Source organism: Mytilus edulis, chromosome 13, assembly GCF_963676685.1.
Source record: "Mytilus edulis chromosome 13, xbMytEdul2.2, whole genome shotgun sequence".
In the NCBI taxonomy this organism is placed as follows: Eukaryota; Metazoa; Mollusca; class Bivalvia; order Mytilida; family Mytilidae; genus Mytilus; species Mytilus edulis.
The window spans coordinates 10,925,380-10,943,653 of NC_092356.1; the positions used below are offsets into that span (position 1 = coordinate 10,925,380).

Sequence of the window (18,274 nt, forward strand, 5' to 3'; positions counted from 1 at the left end):
AGATTACAGCTAAAAAAAAATGTAGGACAAAATTTTCCATCCTAGCCCCCCCCCCCCCCCCATAAAAATCAAATGGTAGCTCCCTTATATCTATCTTACACACCTACATACACAGTAAACAAAAAGACGTTCAATGTAACATTGAGAAATAAAGTTGAATATGCATGATGGCCGTACGCGTGCTATTTGTTTTGCGATCTTTATAAACCTAAGTCCACTCTTGTATTGTGCTTTTTTTGTCTTTATCGTGCAGCGAATACAAAATTTTTAAAAATGCTCAAAAGCTCATTTTCACAGTTATGTAAACTATTTCATATTTTGCTAATTTTACACCTAATTCATCTGTCATCTTGGGCAAATATTTCAGTAGATCTTGTATCTTTTGATATATCACAGTGTTCAGATACGTTGGTCTAATATGAAAAAAGAAGATGAGGTATGATTGCCAATGAGACAACTGTCCACAAGAGACCAAAATGACACAGACATTAACAACTAAAGGTCACCGTACGGCCTTCAACAATAAGCAAAGCCCATACCGCATAGTAGGGTACACAAAAGAGCAATCTAATTCGCCTTTTCAGAATCTAAAGGACTATGGGTAATATCATTGTTCGTACACAAAAAATGAAAACGTTACGTCATTGGTTGAATTTCCATTGTTTATAACTAAACATGTACGTATCCATTCTTGAGGAAAAAAAAGAAAAAAACACTCAATTTTGTTGAAAAAAAACAACCTTAAACATCAATTCTTAAATTTCTACACTAATATATTTGAACAAAAATTTGAAAAAAATAGTAAATTGTATTTATATAAAGTTTAAAGCAAATTTAGAAATGGAAAACTACGTAAACTGTATATCTTTTGAAAAGAGAAGTCACAAAACAAAAATGAGAATTTAATTTAATGATAAAAAAGGGAAGACATTTAAAAATACCTAGAGAAAAAATGCTATGCTATTTGTGTATGTTTATATTATTTGTCACAAACTTATTGTTCAGAGTTTATATGACAATGAATATTTGAATTGATATGAATTTGAATTGTTTATAACGTTTTTGACCAATTACAACGTTTTGGTCTTAGTCTCGATCATCCAGCCGCTTTATTTTTCAAAGTAGAGCGTCTGGATGAGAAGTGATATAAAAATGGTAATTTATAACATTCGGAATAGTATCGGCTTTTTTAACTTGTTGTTAGAGATAATGTCCAAGACGAATAACCAAGAAGTTGGTTATTGACTTCGGAAGAAATGACAATACGATAATATTATTGCAAACCCCGAGTGTACCGATTGTTGTTGAATGCTATTTATATATTTTTGTGACGACATACAATTCATGGAAAACACCATACAGCATGGCTCACATGGGCATGGACGCGAAGGAAAAACCAGCACATCCAACCTTGGTAAGATGTTATAACAACACACATTGTAACATAAATTGCAATGCAACCTGATACACCGAGTAGTTATATTCTTTCATGCATGTCTGTGCAACGAAAACGAGTTTATAATTATACAATAAATGTCAATTGTTATGGGACCACTCGAACAGTCATATACGTTATAAATACATTTTGGGTTGATGTGTAGTATCGTTCACTTTATATAAATACTTGATGGAAAACTGCTCTGACGCCGAAATATCACATTCATCCAAGATAAGTTCGTTGTTTCTATGTAAAAAAGGGGATTTGCATCTTGATATGTGTAAAAAAAAGGGGGGCGGAGAGATACACAATGATGTACACATTCAAAGAAAAACAAAGACTAAGTGTATCTAGAAGATGCCAGTGTTTACATAGTACACTAAACGGTCAAAATGAATGAAACTGAAGATAAAATTGACAAAAGCTCAACATTACACAAATAAGGAGATGCGGTATGAATACCAATGAGAACTATCCATCAAAGTTCAAATGAATTGAATGTGAGAAATTATAAGCAACTGTATGGCCTTCAACAATGAGAAAAATCCATGAATGGTTTGGATAAAGAATACAAACAGGGAATGTGTCAAATAGATACTGGGCAACCCAACCAAAGAGCAGTAAACAGCCCAATGTCACCAATGGGTCGGGTCTTTAACGCAGCGAGATAATCTTGCACCCTAAAGCTGGATTCAGCTTGCCCCAGGACAATAATTTATACAATATATTTCTATGATGTTTTTTTAAACAATTTGTTTTTCATATATATGCTATGCTGGTGACTAAAATTGATATGATTTTAATATTTACTTTCTTTTGTAGACAAACCAATGATGATTTATGGACACAGATTTTATGTGTAAAATGTGAAGAATCAGAATTTTAATTGTATCATAAACATAAACAAGATTCAAACTGAAAGATTTTTTTTAATTACTGAAGCATCAATCAGTATGAATAGATCACAGTACCAAAAATGTTGGGTATACATTATTTTGACAGCCGCCACAAAGCGAGAAAAAAAACACCACAGAGTGACGTATACTGATTAAATGTAACAAATATCAAGAAACTCATTGTTGTCAGATATGTTAGGGAAATTAGATTTGCATTAACAAATTAAAAATCATATGAACAATTAAATAGTTAGTGTTTACGGTTGAATTGTATCTCATTTTCATGTCGGGCCCTTTTATAGTTGACTATATGGTAGGGAGTTTTCTTTATATTGAAGGCCATGCAGTGATCACATTTGCGTATATCCATGTTATTTGAACTCTGCTGGGTTGTTGCCTCGTGAGCAATCATACCAATTTCCTTATTTTTTTATATAAAAGGTTCACAGTTATTGTTCTTGTGAAGCTGTCCTTTCATTGCATGCTTATACATGATGGAAGTTAGAAGAGTTGGAGAAGTAGAATACACTTTTGATCATGAGTTATTATCCTTTTTTACAAGTTACTATGCAGTATGGGATCAATCCCATTCCATCTTTTCCATGTGAATGATTCAAACATGCATTCAAAGAGTATTGGGTTTCATGACTGACTGGTTAAGTTCTGTATTTCTCCATGGACACGGGCTACACTGGCAAATTGGTTTTGTGTGAAGGTTGGTTCCTAAATATTTTCTTCCCAAAAGGATTAGGCAATTATTAGTGTAACAGCTAAGAAACATTCAGACTATTCTGTCGTTTGCAGTTTTAAGATCAGTTAATTTTGTAAATGAAAATTGAGTTGGCTCATTGTGTGATCTCGCTGATATGCCAGTTATACTTGTTAAGGAAGTTTTCTACATATATGCAATCTTAGTATTTGTATGAGATGTTTTTCTTTACATAGACGTAGCTTGATGTGTGCTTTTTTGTAAGGTAAGTGCGTCAGATATATATATAAAAAAAGGAACTGAGAATAATGAGACAAAATAATGGATAAATGGATAAAAAAAAAAAAAAAATAGAGACTAACGGTTCCTTTTTTTATATATATATCTGACGCACTTCGTCAAAAAAAAAAAAGAAGAGTAAAACTTATATAAAGTACTTTAATTTAATCAACGAAAAAAATATCCGATATCTAAAGTACGGCCAATTAAAGCTTAATTTTGACTAGATCTTTATTACATGTTTATAAATCATTCAGTTTCAGACAAGAACTCTGAGAACATGAATACGTGTGAAATGTTTTTTTAAGCAGTTCTATTTATTTGACTTCACGTTTGTATTAAAATTCCCCATCAGCAAGTTGGCCAACATAGATCAACATAGAGTGAGCTACAAGAGAATGTCATATATACATGTACATTTACTACTACACTGTTTACTATTGTTTAAAAAAATTATATTGGGGATAACGGAAGTGCTATTTATATTATGTTCTATATTTAATTATTTGTTACGCCCCCTATAAATATTTGACCAGTCCGGTTAATCACCCCAGACGCTATATTTAAATATGCGTCTGGGTAATCGAGACTATTTTGGTCTATGCTTTTGAAAATATTACCCAGAATGCATTTGATTTTAAAACTAAAAAAAAAAACACAAAAAAAAAACCAACACTATGAATAACTTCTTTTTTTTATTATGTTCCTTTTATAGTCAACGAATCTTTCTCTGAAGCATGCTCGCCTCTATCTTAGGATTGAGGTCGAGCTAGATTTCTATCTCTGAATAGGTCAAACCAAAGACTTTTTAATTCGTATGTTTGTAATATTTGCCGCCAGACGTAAAGAATAACTTCTCAATCTATCAGTTTTTTCAATTGACAAATTTTTATTTTTATTTTCAGATTCGTTTGCTAGTTACATTCGAGATTGCAGTAATGGACATTCGTTCTCCTATTCTCAAATAGATAGACTTAAAGGGATTGCACCAAACAATTCCTCTCGGTGTGCATACTATAACGAACATCTCGTCTGTGTAACATTGTGTCTGGGTAATTTTTGTAACGGGCCACAGGAAGTGTCGAGTGCACCTTTAACTTTTGTAGGCAATCAGTTATTATATTTAACATTAGTATTTCTATATTCCGTGCATTAACTTCTATACAAAAAACATGTACGACAAAGAAAAATGATGGTCAACATCAATTTATACAATGTATCTTCGCCATACGAATTTGAAAAGAATAGTTAGAATAATGTTTTTTTCGGATGCAAAACCAATTTTGTCCATACAACGGAATTATAAACAACATGGGAGGCTTAGTAAGCTATTAAACCTGGTTAAATTCAAAATCATATTCTCATTTCTGTGCAATTCCTGAAAATTACAGGTTTTTTTCAATCATTCCTTTGGTTTATAAAATTAACGTTTGATTTGGTCTGTTTTTACGTATCAAGATTGAAGGTCCCTTTTCATAAATTCAGCTACTTGCTTTGATGGTTTAAACACGAGGAAAGTAAATCTTTATCATTGCTTTATCTGAAGATGCATATTTGTTCCTTCTTACAGACGTTCCCCTAGAAACTTTGCTATAATGCTTGCTCAATATAAAAAAATTCCTTTACCTTATATTTCGTTAAGAATCACTGATACCGTTATATATTTCTACGTTGAGATGATATTCCCGAATATTCATTTCATTATGAACTATCAAGAACCTTCTATTTATGACAGTTTCTTCCCTAGCTTTACGAAATCAATAGAAACAATCGTCAAGCTCATCAGGGGTCGCACTATGACACATGTCACAGTGTGTTATATCTTTTTTTATGTTTACTTTTGTTATTCGTGTTTTTCTATGTTACATATATTCATATCATATTTCATATGTCGTCATATTTATTATCCTATCACATTGATGCTTGACGAATTTCCAAGACAAATTCAAAATGGTTCGGTTCAGAAACAGACCACTAAGGCATTTTTTTTTCATCGGTAATGTATATTGTATAATTTGCATTGTATTTTGTATATGTCATACGCCCGATATTATATCTTGCTTGTTATTGAATTATTGCCCCTGAGAGATTTTGATTGAAATAAATCTATTTTCTGCTAATGTATTGTGTTGTATGTGTTGTTCTATGTTGTAGGTATTATATACTATATATATATATTCAATAAAAGAAACGATACACAAGTTTGAACTCAAATGTATCATAAAATATGATAAAAAGAAAAAACTTTCAAATTATTAAATGAAAAACTTTCATTTGCACAGCAAATGCATATGATTAACAGAATCTGACCAATTTGGAAAGTTTTAAAAATAATATCGTGTTACTGAACACAGGAATCATTTTATTTTTAGGCAAATTATGACAAAAGTCAGCAGTTAACTTTTAAGATGAGAATTAAGTATTTAAATATCTGCGAAGGTATTCAAAATTTTAAGCAAACCATGTTTAATAGATTTATAGCTTTTAGTTCTAATATCGATATTAAAATTTTGCATGCAAAAACGATTTTTGAAATATCAAAAATTCCCCCAACTATTTCGCGTAATTGCTTAAAATCAAAGGTTTGGATAAGAAAATAACACTCTGTAGACATTAGATCGATTGGGCATTATTTTACCTTGGTACAGTGTGTCCAATTTCAGTATATATGGAAAAACATTGCCTTGTATAGCTTCTTTTGTTGACAATTATATAAAATACGATTTGGTATAATTGCCAATGAGACAACTCTCCAGTTGACATTTACTTTGTGTAAGTTTACAGTATTGGGTCACCGTATGTAGCCTTTAACAATGAGCAAAACTCATAGCCTATGGCTATAGTCAGCTATAAAAGGACACAAAATGACAACTGTAAAACAGTTCAAAGGAGAAAACGAAAGGCCTGATTTAAAACAAAATAATGAACGAAAAACAAATATGGCATACAACAACAAACGCCACCTACTGAATTACAGGCTCCTAATTTTGGATAGACACATACGGAATGTCGCGGGGTTAAATTGGTTTAAAAGTGAAAACTCGGACAGTGTTGTCACAGCACAACATAAGAACACACTATAAAAAATATGGTCTAATGTATAATAGTCTATATTTGTGTTGCCTTTACAATATATGATACTTTGTGAATCCAATACCGATACTAATTTTTCCTTCTTTTCTTTCTTTCACTGAAATAAAAGAAGTACATAAAAAAGACAACACAATGGTATAGATGAGGATCCTTCATTTATGTATTCTTAAAATGTGTGGGCAATTTTTCTCGATTCATTATACTTTCTATATTCTATGCCCATTATTCTCTATTCTGTAGTATTAATTACATAGTGTGCTAGTGACCTTATACTGTCACGGTATATATGGGGTCAGTTAATTCCATATGGGGTGAGAGCGAAGCCCCACTTTTTAACGAATTTATCTTACCGACTATCTTAACGTGTAAAATTTAGACTTGTGATCTATCAAAATGTGCAAGCCAGTCTTCAAAACTGTTAGTATTTAGAAACTACTTCCATTGATCCTACAAGAATGGCCAACGATAACAACTTGTTAGGTTCAAATATGTTTAATGAATTTATTTCAATCTTAATCATCAATTTCTTCGTCTGTTGAAACCTTTAAGATTTTGTTCAGTACCATTTTGTTTTTTAAAGGGACGCAACACCACTACTAACCGTGTATGAAATAAGCCCCGCCTCCCTTCTTACCTAATATGGAATATAAAGGGACGTAACTCCTCTTCTAACCGTGTATGAAATAAGCCCCGCCTCCCTTCTTTCCTAATATGGAATATAAAGGGACGTAACTCCACTACTAACCGTGTATAAAATAAGCCCCGCCTCCCTACTAACCTAATATCAAATATACACCGTCTCCACACGGACGCTTTTAGCCAATCATATTCCTAGAAATGTATAGGAGGTAAGAAAAACCCCTATCCACATCCTCATACATATCCAGACATGGTACAGGTACAAAATGTATAAAGATTAAACCTGTATTGACAGTCTTTCAAAACAAGATAATATTGACAGTCTTTCAAAACAAGATAAATATATGTTTAGTCTTTGGTCCAAAATTTCAACAAAACATGTGAGATGAAGAGCCCAAATTTTCACACCCTGGCCGTTTTGCAATTAGTTTTCAATCTTTATTTATATTCATAGTGATTACATATATTCCGGCAGAGAACATTTTAGCGAATAAAATAACCGGACATTTTTAAATTAGCACTTAAGTATAATCCATTTTACCGCTAAATTGTTGAGACATGTTAGCGAAAACTAAAATTATATATCAATACCTATTTTAGCGACAAATATTAATTCATAGTAGACTGATAAATTTTAATATTATCAAGACGGCAAAAGATAACAACTACCATTATGTCCATTAAAATACAGCGCTAAATGCACCTGAGATTACCACAGTTTTTGGTTGGGGTTTGTGTTTGCTCAGTCTATAGTTTTCTATGTTGTGTTTTATGTACTATTATTTGTCTGTTTGTCCTTTTCTTTTTTAGCCATGGCTTTGTCAGTTTATTTTGAACTGTGAGGTGGAATGTCCCTTTAGTATCTTTCACCTCGCGTTCACTGTTCATTGTTAATTCTAGTCAGTTGTAAATTTGAAACAGTAACAGGATCCTATTTCACAATAAAACTATACTTATCCGGAAATCGACGACAGTCTGAAGGACAAAGTCATATTTTCTTCCAGCTTAAAGGCATAACGTTCAGGACCAAAATCCTGCATCGTTCTGTTCATAACGCGATTGCAAGAAAATGAACCAAATGTATACGAGATGTTTCTGATATTAACATTCAAATAGATTTTTAAGGGATTGAATTTGAAAAACAATATTTGAAATGAATATGAATAACATAAAAGTAAATACGTTGAAATGTCTATCTCGCCTGCTGTACTGATCATGATTACATTGCACGTTGAAAGTCTTATAAATATAGGTCTTATAACTGTATCGAATAAATCTGACATTACCAATGATCCGTGAAAACGAGGCGAGACGAGGTGAACATTTAACGACTGGCATCTACACTTTACAATAATTATAGTATATGAGTTCGGACCTAACTATGAACACTTAACGTCGATCACTTTTTTGAAAAGCATTAAATTAAATCTAGTGAACCCTGTCCATACACTATTGTGCATATACTATATGTTTTTATAACGGTAATATCACTTATAAAGGCTATAGTGCTTTAGTAGTCACTAAACAATGAATATGAGGTCACGGACATCAGAAACTTCGGATTATAATACAACTGTTTGAAAGATATTAATGATTCAGTTCTTCTACCCTTACGCCGTCGCTGCATTACCATCCCTATGTCTAGCATATCGTAGAGACAAAAACACATAGCATACATGAGCGTATTAAAACTTTAAACAAAATACTATTTTGATTCTGTCACTAGCATAAAGTTAACAAAAAGGCACATAGCTATTGATAGCATTGAAATTACAAAGACCAAATTAGACAACATCATGTGTATGGAAGAATAATTGGCGATATAAAGTACAAATTGCACTACTGCATGACTTGGAATCAAATTTATCAGAATCAACAATAACTTCATTTCGACCTAGTTTAGCACATCCTTAACATGAAGTCATAGTCATAAGCAGAGACAAATTGGTTTTATCACCGCAGTCACATTTCCTCATCTTTAACTTTTTGAATTATAAATACATTTTGCTTAAGTTTACAATTTCGTACTCATAAACCAATTCACAGTAAGTCAAACATTACGGTTACTGAATGTCCAGTATCCTGTTCAGTTGCGGTAACTGTTAATTCAGTGTTACCAAAATGAAATTCAACATCAAAACAACGGACATTCTCAGATGGATTAGGTATTTCAACTGTGAAAGTTCCAATATGCATGCACCCTGGTTCATCGGTATACATTGGGTCTTCTTTGTTAGACACAAACAAAGGTATATCTACTGTTCTTTGAAACGTCTCTATGGTGTGAATCATATCTTTTACTTTTGTTCCCTGTGAGGTGGGCTCGTTTAACCTTTTTACAATCCAAAAATTGTCATCACATCTTTCTTGGCCATCTATCATAACTAATTTTGTCTCATCGTGAATTTCATGATTGAAAATTTCCACAGTTTTAAATCCATATGTATATCGGATTACGCGTGATGATATATAGTCTGGGTTGTGACCAAAGAGAACGGCTCCTTTTAACACGGATAAACCTGCATCCTCAGGAATGATGATTCTCCTGTCCGGAAATTCTTCTCGTATTGCATGCTGAAGGATTGCTGATTCGGAAAATCCTCCGACTAGTAGCAAAAGGGAAACACTCTTCCTTTGCTTGATTATCCTTGATATATGAGACACAATATTTTCTATTGATTTTGAAAAAAGACCATAGAAAACATTTACATCGAACCGCAGTTTGTCGCCACGTAAGGAAATTTTATCCTTCAGGGAACAAGACAAAACAGCCTGAGGAAAAGTTTTTCCCAGCTCCTTCTCGCACAAATTATTTAAAGCGACAAAGGGAACTGTAAAGTTAATTTTCGCTGATTTTGAGGGCTTTAGTTTTCTTTTTACAGTTTCAAATTCTCTGAAAAGATCAAGATAGGCTACTGGATCGTTCTTTGCCATACTATTCATTAAGGGTGCGCCTACTATGTCTACCATTAACTGCAAGAACTCGTTATCAATGGACGTTCCACCACATGCATCACCTGTTGCTTGGCACAATTCCTCCAATTTCCCGTCTTCTAGTTTTTCGTGAACAGTTATATCTGCGGTACCCCCTGTAAGAATGGTATCATTATATATTATTCGAAACAACTTTTCAACTTTACTTTTTAATCTTATTGGTGCATTACTATAATAAAACTTTACTTTTGCATTTTGATTTTTATAACCATTAAACTATAAAATAATTTAAAAGTGCCTTTTAGTCAACACATCTCGGAACTTACGACGAAGATTTGGTACACCAAAACTATATATACAAATGTTTGTTGTCAATGAAATATATATGTTACAAATAATTAGTATAATCAGTGATTATGTAGTATCCCTGATTTTTCAGGGAATATGTAAAATCACTAAAATCATTAGTAATTATATATAATCCCTGAAAATGACCAGTGATTTCACATTTCACATTACTGGACAACACAAAGGTTCCCTTCAACTTTTGACGTCATAATACAAAATACCTGACGCCACAATGGAAAATTCATTGTTGTATGACGTCAATAATTCAAGCGGGACAGATTTTCCGGGTCAAACGGGAAAGATTTATAAAAATAGCGACAAGGTGTATCATACTGATGTCTTCACTGTTGTGGTCCTTGACCTTAATAAGTACGCACAATTAAAGATCATCTAAGATACTGGAATTAAATATTTTAAGTTCGAAATGCTTTTCAGTACAGCAAAATAAAGTTACAGGGTACTGAGTCTATAAAACTAGTACAAAATTTGAATTGAGACATCAAGGTAAGTGCAATTAACTTATATTGTCAACCATTGTGGTTCAGAATAACATTGATGTGTTTATTAGCATATCGTTTGCAGACTAGGGGATAAATGGGGAGGGTACAACATGAATGAAAAACACTATTGAACTATCACTAGAAATGATACGGAAAATACAATGCAAATTGATCAAATAGATATTGCGGTAGAACAAGTTTTAACAAGACCTTCTTTTTGTTAAAAAACCAAAATGTTTTTTTTTTATTTTTATTTGTATAAATTTTATAATATTGTGTATCCTTTTAGATTTATTTCTTTATTAAATTGTTCATTTCTTTTCTCCTTGTCTTCAAACGATATACTTCAAACAAACCTGTGAATAAAACAATGAATAAAACCAAGACAAAAGCGTTCAGTACCCAGTATAATTTGTACTTTGATAGCGATATAATGATCTACACGTAAGTATTCACCTCCTAAGTCAATGATCATATACTTCGTTCCGACTTCGGACATTGTGAATCCTTCGTCGGCACCATTTAATTTCTCAGTTGGAAGATATTGACAGTATATAGAAGCAGCTTCAGGTTCCAAAGCAATCAGTAAATTTTCTCCTGGTATTCCTGCCTTCAAGATAGAAATTAACAAGTTAATCATGAAAATCTGTTTAAAGCTCAAGTTTCAGGGTTAGAAATTTACATGACCGAGGGTTTACGTTATTTGTGATAACCTAGGAATAGATAAGTGCGTATGCGTGTTGCCTGTTCACTTAATTTTATTTATCAACGCTGTTTAAGGCGTAACACGACGGTTGTCACATATGTCTACTTACCCATCCGGAGCGCCTACTATCACTCCCTTTTTTTTGGATGGTTTATCTTGCTCATTGTTTAATTTTCTATGTTGTGTAAGGAATAATGCTGTTTGTCTAGTTGTCTTTTTTGTATTTTTTACCTTGACATAAATTATCAGTTTGTCTTCGACTTCTGAATTCGAATATCCCTTTTGTATCTTCGTTTTCTCTTTAAAAGAATGGAACCGTATACGGATGCAATCTTCTTTCTTTCAGTTTGATTTTTATAAATGTGTTAGCACACTAATACTGTTAAATTATTGTAGCAATATTTTTAATATTAAATTATATTAAACAAATCCCTTTTCTAATTTACACTGCTACTTATGCGCATAAAGAACATGAAGTCTCAATTTTCTTAGTTGTGATTTGAAGACTGTTGTTTGTCGTTGTTTTTTTGCCATGTCATTGCTGTTTTCATCTCTTTTAATGTTTCTTCGGTAATATTCGGGGTAAAGCATTTGACAACTTAAAACTTTACACAAATGGAAAACAATCCAACCGAGAAAACTAACTACCCGATTCATACACATACAGAATGGGGTGGGGTTAAACTAGTTTGAAGGCAACAACCATCCCCTTACCTGGAACAAACTATAAAAATCAGTTTTATTGTCTTCCACACAGTAATTAATTAATTGATAATGAAGTCTCCTTACACTTGTGAGTTTTCATTGCATCAATTTAACTAAAAAGTGTAGCAATATAATAAAATATAAATAGACATGAATAGACATTCATTTTACCTCAAAACATACTTAATGTGACGTCACATTATGTGTTGATTGGTTTGGCTTACTTGGCTGTGTATTTTTATATGCTGGATTAGGTTGTTTGATGTAACGTATACGTTTTTATTCTGAGTTTGTCGCCATTTCGGTTTTATCATGTATATCTATTATATAGTCATTTTATAAAATTTACTGTTTGCAAAAGTATGAATTATTCTAAATGATAAGGATGTTCTTATCCCAGGCAGAAACCCTAGCTGTATTGGTCACAACTTTTTGTAAATTTTGGTCATCAGTGGTCTTCCACTTTTTTTCATCTGAGCGTCACTTATTAGTCTTGTGTTGACGAATTAAATCATTAAATCTTAAACCTTGTACCTTTTGTTAGCTATTATTCAATGACATGCGTTTTTCTGTCCTATATAATTCTCCCATTTATTTGTATTGTAGTCCTGTCATGTAATATTGTCATATAAATGTTATATTTAACATTGCTATAAAAGCGGGAGGTTTGGCATGTCACAAAACCTGGTTCAACCCACTATTTATTTTCTTAAAATGTCCTGTACCAAGTCAGGAAAATGGCCATTGATATATTATATTTTATTTCTGTGTGTGTTACTTTTTATTGTTGTGTTTCTGTTGTGTCGTAGTTCTCCTCTTATATTTGATGCGTTTCCCTCAGTTTTAGATTGTAACCCGGATTATTTTTTTTCAATCGATTAATGAATTGCGAACACCGGTATACTACTGTTGCCTTTATTTAAATGGCTTTGTAATATTCATAATATTCATTGTCTCACGTTCTTCACTTTACTATTTTACTAAAGAAAGAAATTAATTGCTCATTTACTGATGGTTGATTTTGTGTATAGTTATTTAGAAAGGTGTAAGATTTTACAAATATCAGAAAAAAACCAACATTGAACTTTTTTTTTAACTGATGTAGTGTTGAGAAATAAGGCTAAAGTTCAGTTAATTTCAAAGCACCATGTGGTAGACTTGTAATTATCTATATAAACGTGAATTCATCAATGATAACAGGACTCATCACACATCAACAAATTTAAAAGAAGGCCAAATAAAGTACGAAGTTGAAGAGCATTCAATTTGATTCAACATTTCCAATTGATTTCTCTTCCATACCTTTTCAGCACTTTTCCTCATAAACTGTTTTGCTCCATCAGTCCATATGGCCGGAACTGTAAGCACCCATCTTATGTCATCTACCGTCATTTTAAGTCCCCTTTTGTTTTCAAGTAAATCATCTTTTAGAGCTTGTATGGATAGAGAAAACACAACCATAGCTGAAGTTGATTTTCCCGTTATATCTTCAATCTCCGAGGCTGTTGACAAAGGCTATAAATAAGATCAAATATTTTATATAAAGGGCAGATGTTCCTTCAGTAAATATTCATGTTCCAAGTTAAGTTGGGTATATATATAACAAGAATTGTGGGACATACAAAAGTTAGCAAGTACTCACTGAATTGATGTTAACCTTTTGGCTAAAATGACCCTTTTTACACCACAAATTTTACTCTGAGTACAAGATACACCTGTGCACATGCGAAAGTTGTAAGGCATGGCTGGATCTAGATAATTATATTTTAAATGCATTTTATGGTTCAGAAAATTACAAACTAGTCTGGATTTTACAATTGGTGATTTAAACTGTGTAACTGAGTGGACCGTATCAAATGAAACTCGTGTGTTTGTTTATTTTGCTATCTTCTGCAGACTGGAAAAAATGCAGGTCAAAATCCAGGTAAGTAAGTAATTTTCTGAAACATAGACTTCATATAACTTTTATATATCTAGGTCCTGCCATGCCTTAAAACTTTCCTAGATGCATCAGTTTGTCTGTACTCATAGTAGATTTTTTTGTGTAAAAAAGGCCATATTTTTCAAATCCTTCAGATGAACCTTAAAGTCATATGAAACGAGTGCCCGATGAAAAATAATATAAATCCAATTTTTGAGGCAATGCATGCATATATCACAAACTTAGTCTTCTGTGCGCAATTCGTCATTTTTTTACGCATCCATATCGTATAATCGTCAAAAAAATATTTCACTCGGTCAGTGTTTATGTTAAATATGACGACTAATTAATCGTCGCGCTTTGAAGCCAAAGTTTTCTGATTGTCACCTTTGTAAACAATAGCAAACAATCATGGATATTGAGGTAGGCACGTGTATAATATTTACAATAAGATATAGTTTATTTCGATGACTGTGCTATGTTAACGTTTATTGACTCTTTCTGCCACGTTGGTTTTCCTTTGCACTTGCGTATTGCGATCATCGGATTTTTACCAGAAAAATCAAAATTTAAAAAACAAAAAAGACAGCAATAGGAAGAATCAAGTTGTATATGTTTTTTTCAATTTGTTTACATGAACACAACATTTTCAATAGAACAAATGTCTTATTTCATAGATCGAAAATCATATTTCACATGCAGTGTATATACGTGACATTAATATTCATTTATTGAGGTATCATTTATTTATATTCAGTATGGAGAGATAATAACGTTATACTAGTAATTGAGCTTGGACTTAGTCCCAAAATATAATTGAAAGGCTTTTTAAAAGGTATATTTAGTTAATTATAAATACTTGTTTAAGTCATAAATAAACAATAATATTGTAATTTTTCATCTTTTGTTTAGTTTTTATGTTTGTTTGTTTGTTTGTTTGTTTGTTATTTTTCTGTTAATTTTGGGAAGGGGTTGGGTACCTTAAACATATCAAACATACTTCAGCATTAAATGAAATAAAGCAATTTAAATTAATATACCATATTTTTATGAAGTTTCATTTTGAATCGGTGGAAATAATAATAGTCTTCGTGATCTTCGTCCATCATGAGTTCGGTATACTGGTTTTCTGCGTCATAACCAAAAGACAGGAACGTCTTGTTCTTGTCAAGTAGAAGAACTGTTGGCGTCTTAAGTGAAATCAACTGTTTCGTGCCGGCATTCCATGACTGGTTTGCAATAATATTCAGCGGTTGTTCCTTGAAATCACTTCTCATTGAAAAGGCATAGCCAGAATATGTGGTACCAAAATCTATTGCAGCCACCATAAGATGATTGGATGACATTTTATTATGTTTCCGATAACACTTTTGCTAGTGTAGGCAGTGCTACCTGAAATAGCGTATGATTGTTAAGAAAAGAAACTTTTGATTGTATAAACATGATAAAGGAATAAAAATAATGTGTACACGTCAATATGACAGTAAAAAGTAAAATCACAAAAATACTAAACTCCAAAGAAAATTCAAAACGGAAAGTCCCTAATCAAATGGCAAAATTAAATGATAAAACACATCAAACGAATGGGCAACAACTGTCATATTCCCGACTTGGTACAGGCATTATCAAATGTAGAAAATGGTGGATTGAACCTGGTTCATATCCTTAAACCTCTCACTTGCACGACAGTCGCATCAAATTCCATAATATGGACAACCATGGGCGGATCCAGCCATTTTAAAAAGGGGGGGGGGGGTTCCAATTACATGTCCCCATTCAAATGCAGTGATCGTCCAAAAAAAGGGGGGGTTCCAACCCCCGGAACCCCCCCCCCTCTGGATCCGCGCCTGACAACGAAGCGTGAAAAAAATGTGACAAATAGGGGAACAAGAACAACACGAACCCCATCAAAAACTGGGGATGATTTTATGTGCTCCGGAGGGGTAATCAGATCCTGCTTCACATGTAGCACCTGTCGTGTTGCGCATGTTATTACAAATCCAGTTAATAGTCTAATTCGGTAGGTCACATTCATGAAAAGGGAACGGGATTGTAGTTACGACAAGAGAACATATCCGATACCATATGTAAAACGGATATTCCATAACGGTCATCGTAATGGCGTCCGTAAAATTTACGAAGGACGATTTCAACTTCACCAACAAACACACGCGTTAAATCATCAATTACACACTCACAAACCCACAAACATACGCACTCGCAAAAAATATAGATGTGAATATAAAGAACAAAAACATATTTATCACTACTTCAGGCAATTGAATGTAAGAACAACTAAGTGTATTGAAAATTATGGATGAAGCATGTTCTATGTAGAATGCCAACAGATGATATGAATATAATTTTGAATACAAGCCAACATGTATCATGTTAAGCAAACTCTAAAACGAAAATAAAAACAGTATGCATTTATATGTTTTTACGCAGTAAATGACTTAATTAAAAGTTGGGCACGACTTACCGTAACATCAATGAAAAAATTGAGAAATCACCAATATAAATTTAGGAACAACTCACCAAATTGTCAATGCAACTTGCGGAAGTAAAATAGAAGTACGCCTCCGTCTTATATATTTTAACTGTTGAAGGTTGGATCAATTCACATAATTGATTCTAATGTTTATGTGACCTATATATGGGTTGTCATTTAAAATACGTGAAGTACATAGTGTTTTTTCATAGTGCTCAATTATGTTGTTGCCTAGACACCGATGACGTTTTATAAAGTCTGCATAACAGCTGCAAGCCATTGGATATCGCATGAGTTGAGATATGTATATGCAGAAACATAGTATTTCTACACAAGCAACATTTCATAATATTCTAAAATGTACGAAATTTAACTGTGTAACAAAGACAAAATTATTTTGTTTTATATTTTCCTATTTATAGATTTCTATTAAGTCAATTGAAACCGAATGAAGAATCAAATCAAAGGAAAGAACTTCATAAATACAGACACTTGCAGGTGTTTACGAGGATGATTTGATTACAAACAAAAGATAATACATAGTTATTACATATTTAGCTAGACAGGACAGAGAAGACATAAATACATAGTGTGGTAAAAAAGACATTTTGTATTAATTAAAGTACGTTATAATTTTCTTTACGAAACTGATAATTTATTTTTTAGCTGTATATTACATAAAGACAGCAGACCAGTAAATGTGCTCAAGCTTGGATTAATAGCATAATAATATATCAGGTTACTTTAAGTTAGAACATCGAAATGTGAAACATAAAATCCCTAGGGACAGATATTATATTTCACATTTCGATGTTCTATTAGTTACCCTAGGTAATAATCGTTAAGTTCCAAACCAAAGTTTCAATAAAGAATAGTGTTTGTCCTGGTTGCATTAATTATGTAACTGTCAGAACCAATGCTGACAGATCTGATCGATTCATCGATGTTTAACTATGTACTCTATAACCAATCATTAATTATAACTATTTGATAGTTCCATCTCCATTTTCCAGTTGAATTTAAGACCTATATCACCAAACAACCATACCTTTTTAGCTAGCTCAAGATGAAATCAAGTTCAGTGTGTAGATCTTGTTCAAAGCATGACTTTATTTATGCGATATTAACATGTTTCGACCTGAACATGCTGTAATAATTTGCCATGCTCTTAAGATCAAATGTTTTCAATTTTATTGTTTTCAAGAAACAGTTTAATTTTTACTGTTTAGATTTGATATACTGAATATATTTAGTAATATAACTTATTTTTTTCCTAATTTTACAAAATATATATTGATTAAATGCATGTAAACATGAGTGTTATTTATAAACAGCGCAACAAAATTGAATGCAATTGCCCTAAAAAAAATTATTACGCAGAGAATTATACCAGTTTTTAAATTTTGAAATAGTTCCTTTTTTTAATTCTAATTCATGTATCATTGGCCACTCAGTAAACAGGAAGTGGGTTTTGAGAGCTCTTCTCTTTTAATTTCTTTTAATACATTAAGTGTCATGAATTTTCAGAACTATTGGGATATGGAGCAATTAATTCATAGGTAATCAAGGACGTCAGATAACAGCGGTTGCTGGCACAATGTTGCTTCGATTCTAT

The 18,274-nt window shown here is 32.4% G+C and overlaps 1 protein-coding gene and 1 long non-coding RNA gene across 3 annotated transcripts; one reads left to right on the forward strand and one right to left on the reverse strand.

Annotated features, from left to right (window-relative positions):
• Positions 1-1,093: 1,093 nt before the first annotated feature.
• LOC139501605 (uncharacterized) lies at positions 1,094-2,359 on the forward strand. Its single transcript, XR_011658616.1, has 2 exons — positions 1,094-1,414; positions 2,261-2,359. It is a non-coding gene; the product is annotated as an uncharacterized lncRNA (long non-coding RNA).
• A 6,372-nt stretch (positions 2,360-8,731) lies between these two features.
• Positions 8,732-16,774, reverse strand: LOC139501420 (heat shock 70 kDa protein 12A-like). Of its 2 annotated transcripts, none has more exons than XM_071290497.1 (5): positions 16,707-16,774; positions 15,209-15,560; positions 13,550-13,762; positions 11,293-11,446; positions 8,732-10,143 (listed from the first exon to the last, which is right to left on the reverse strand). In XM_071290497.1, exons 2-5 carry the CDS (start codon positions 15,512-15,514, stop codon positions 9,095-9,097), a joined length of 1,722 nt encoding a protein of 573 aa, XP_071146598.1. In that variant the 5' UTR covers positions 15,515-15,560; positions 16,707-16,774; the 3' UTR covers positions 8,732-9,094. The 2 variants fall into 2 exon arrangements, with proteins under 2 accessions (XP_071146598.1, XP_071146597.1); XM_071290496.1 differs by having other exon boundaries at positions 16,651-16,733.
• Positions 16,775-18,274: the final 1,500 nt, after the last annotated feature.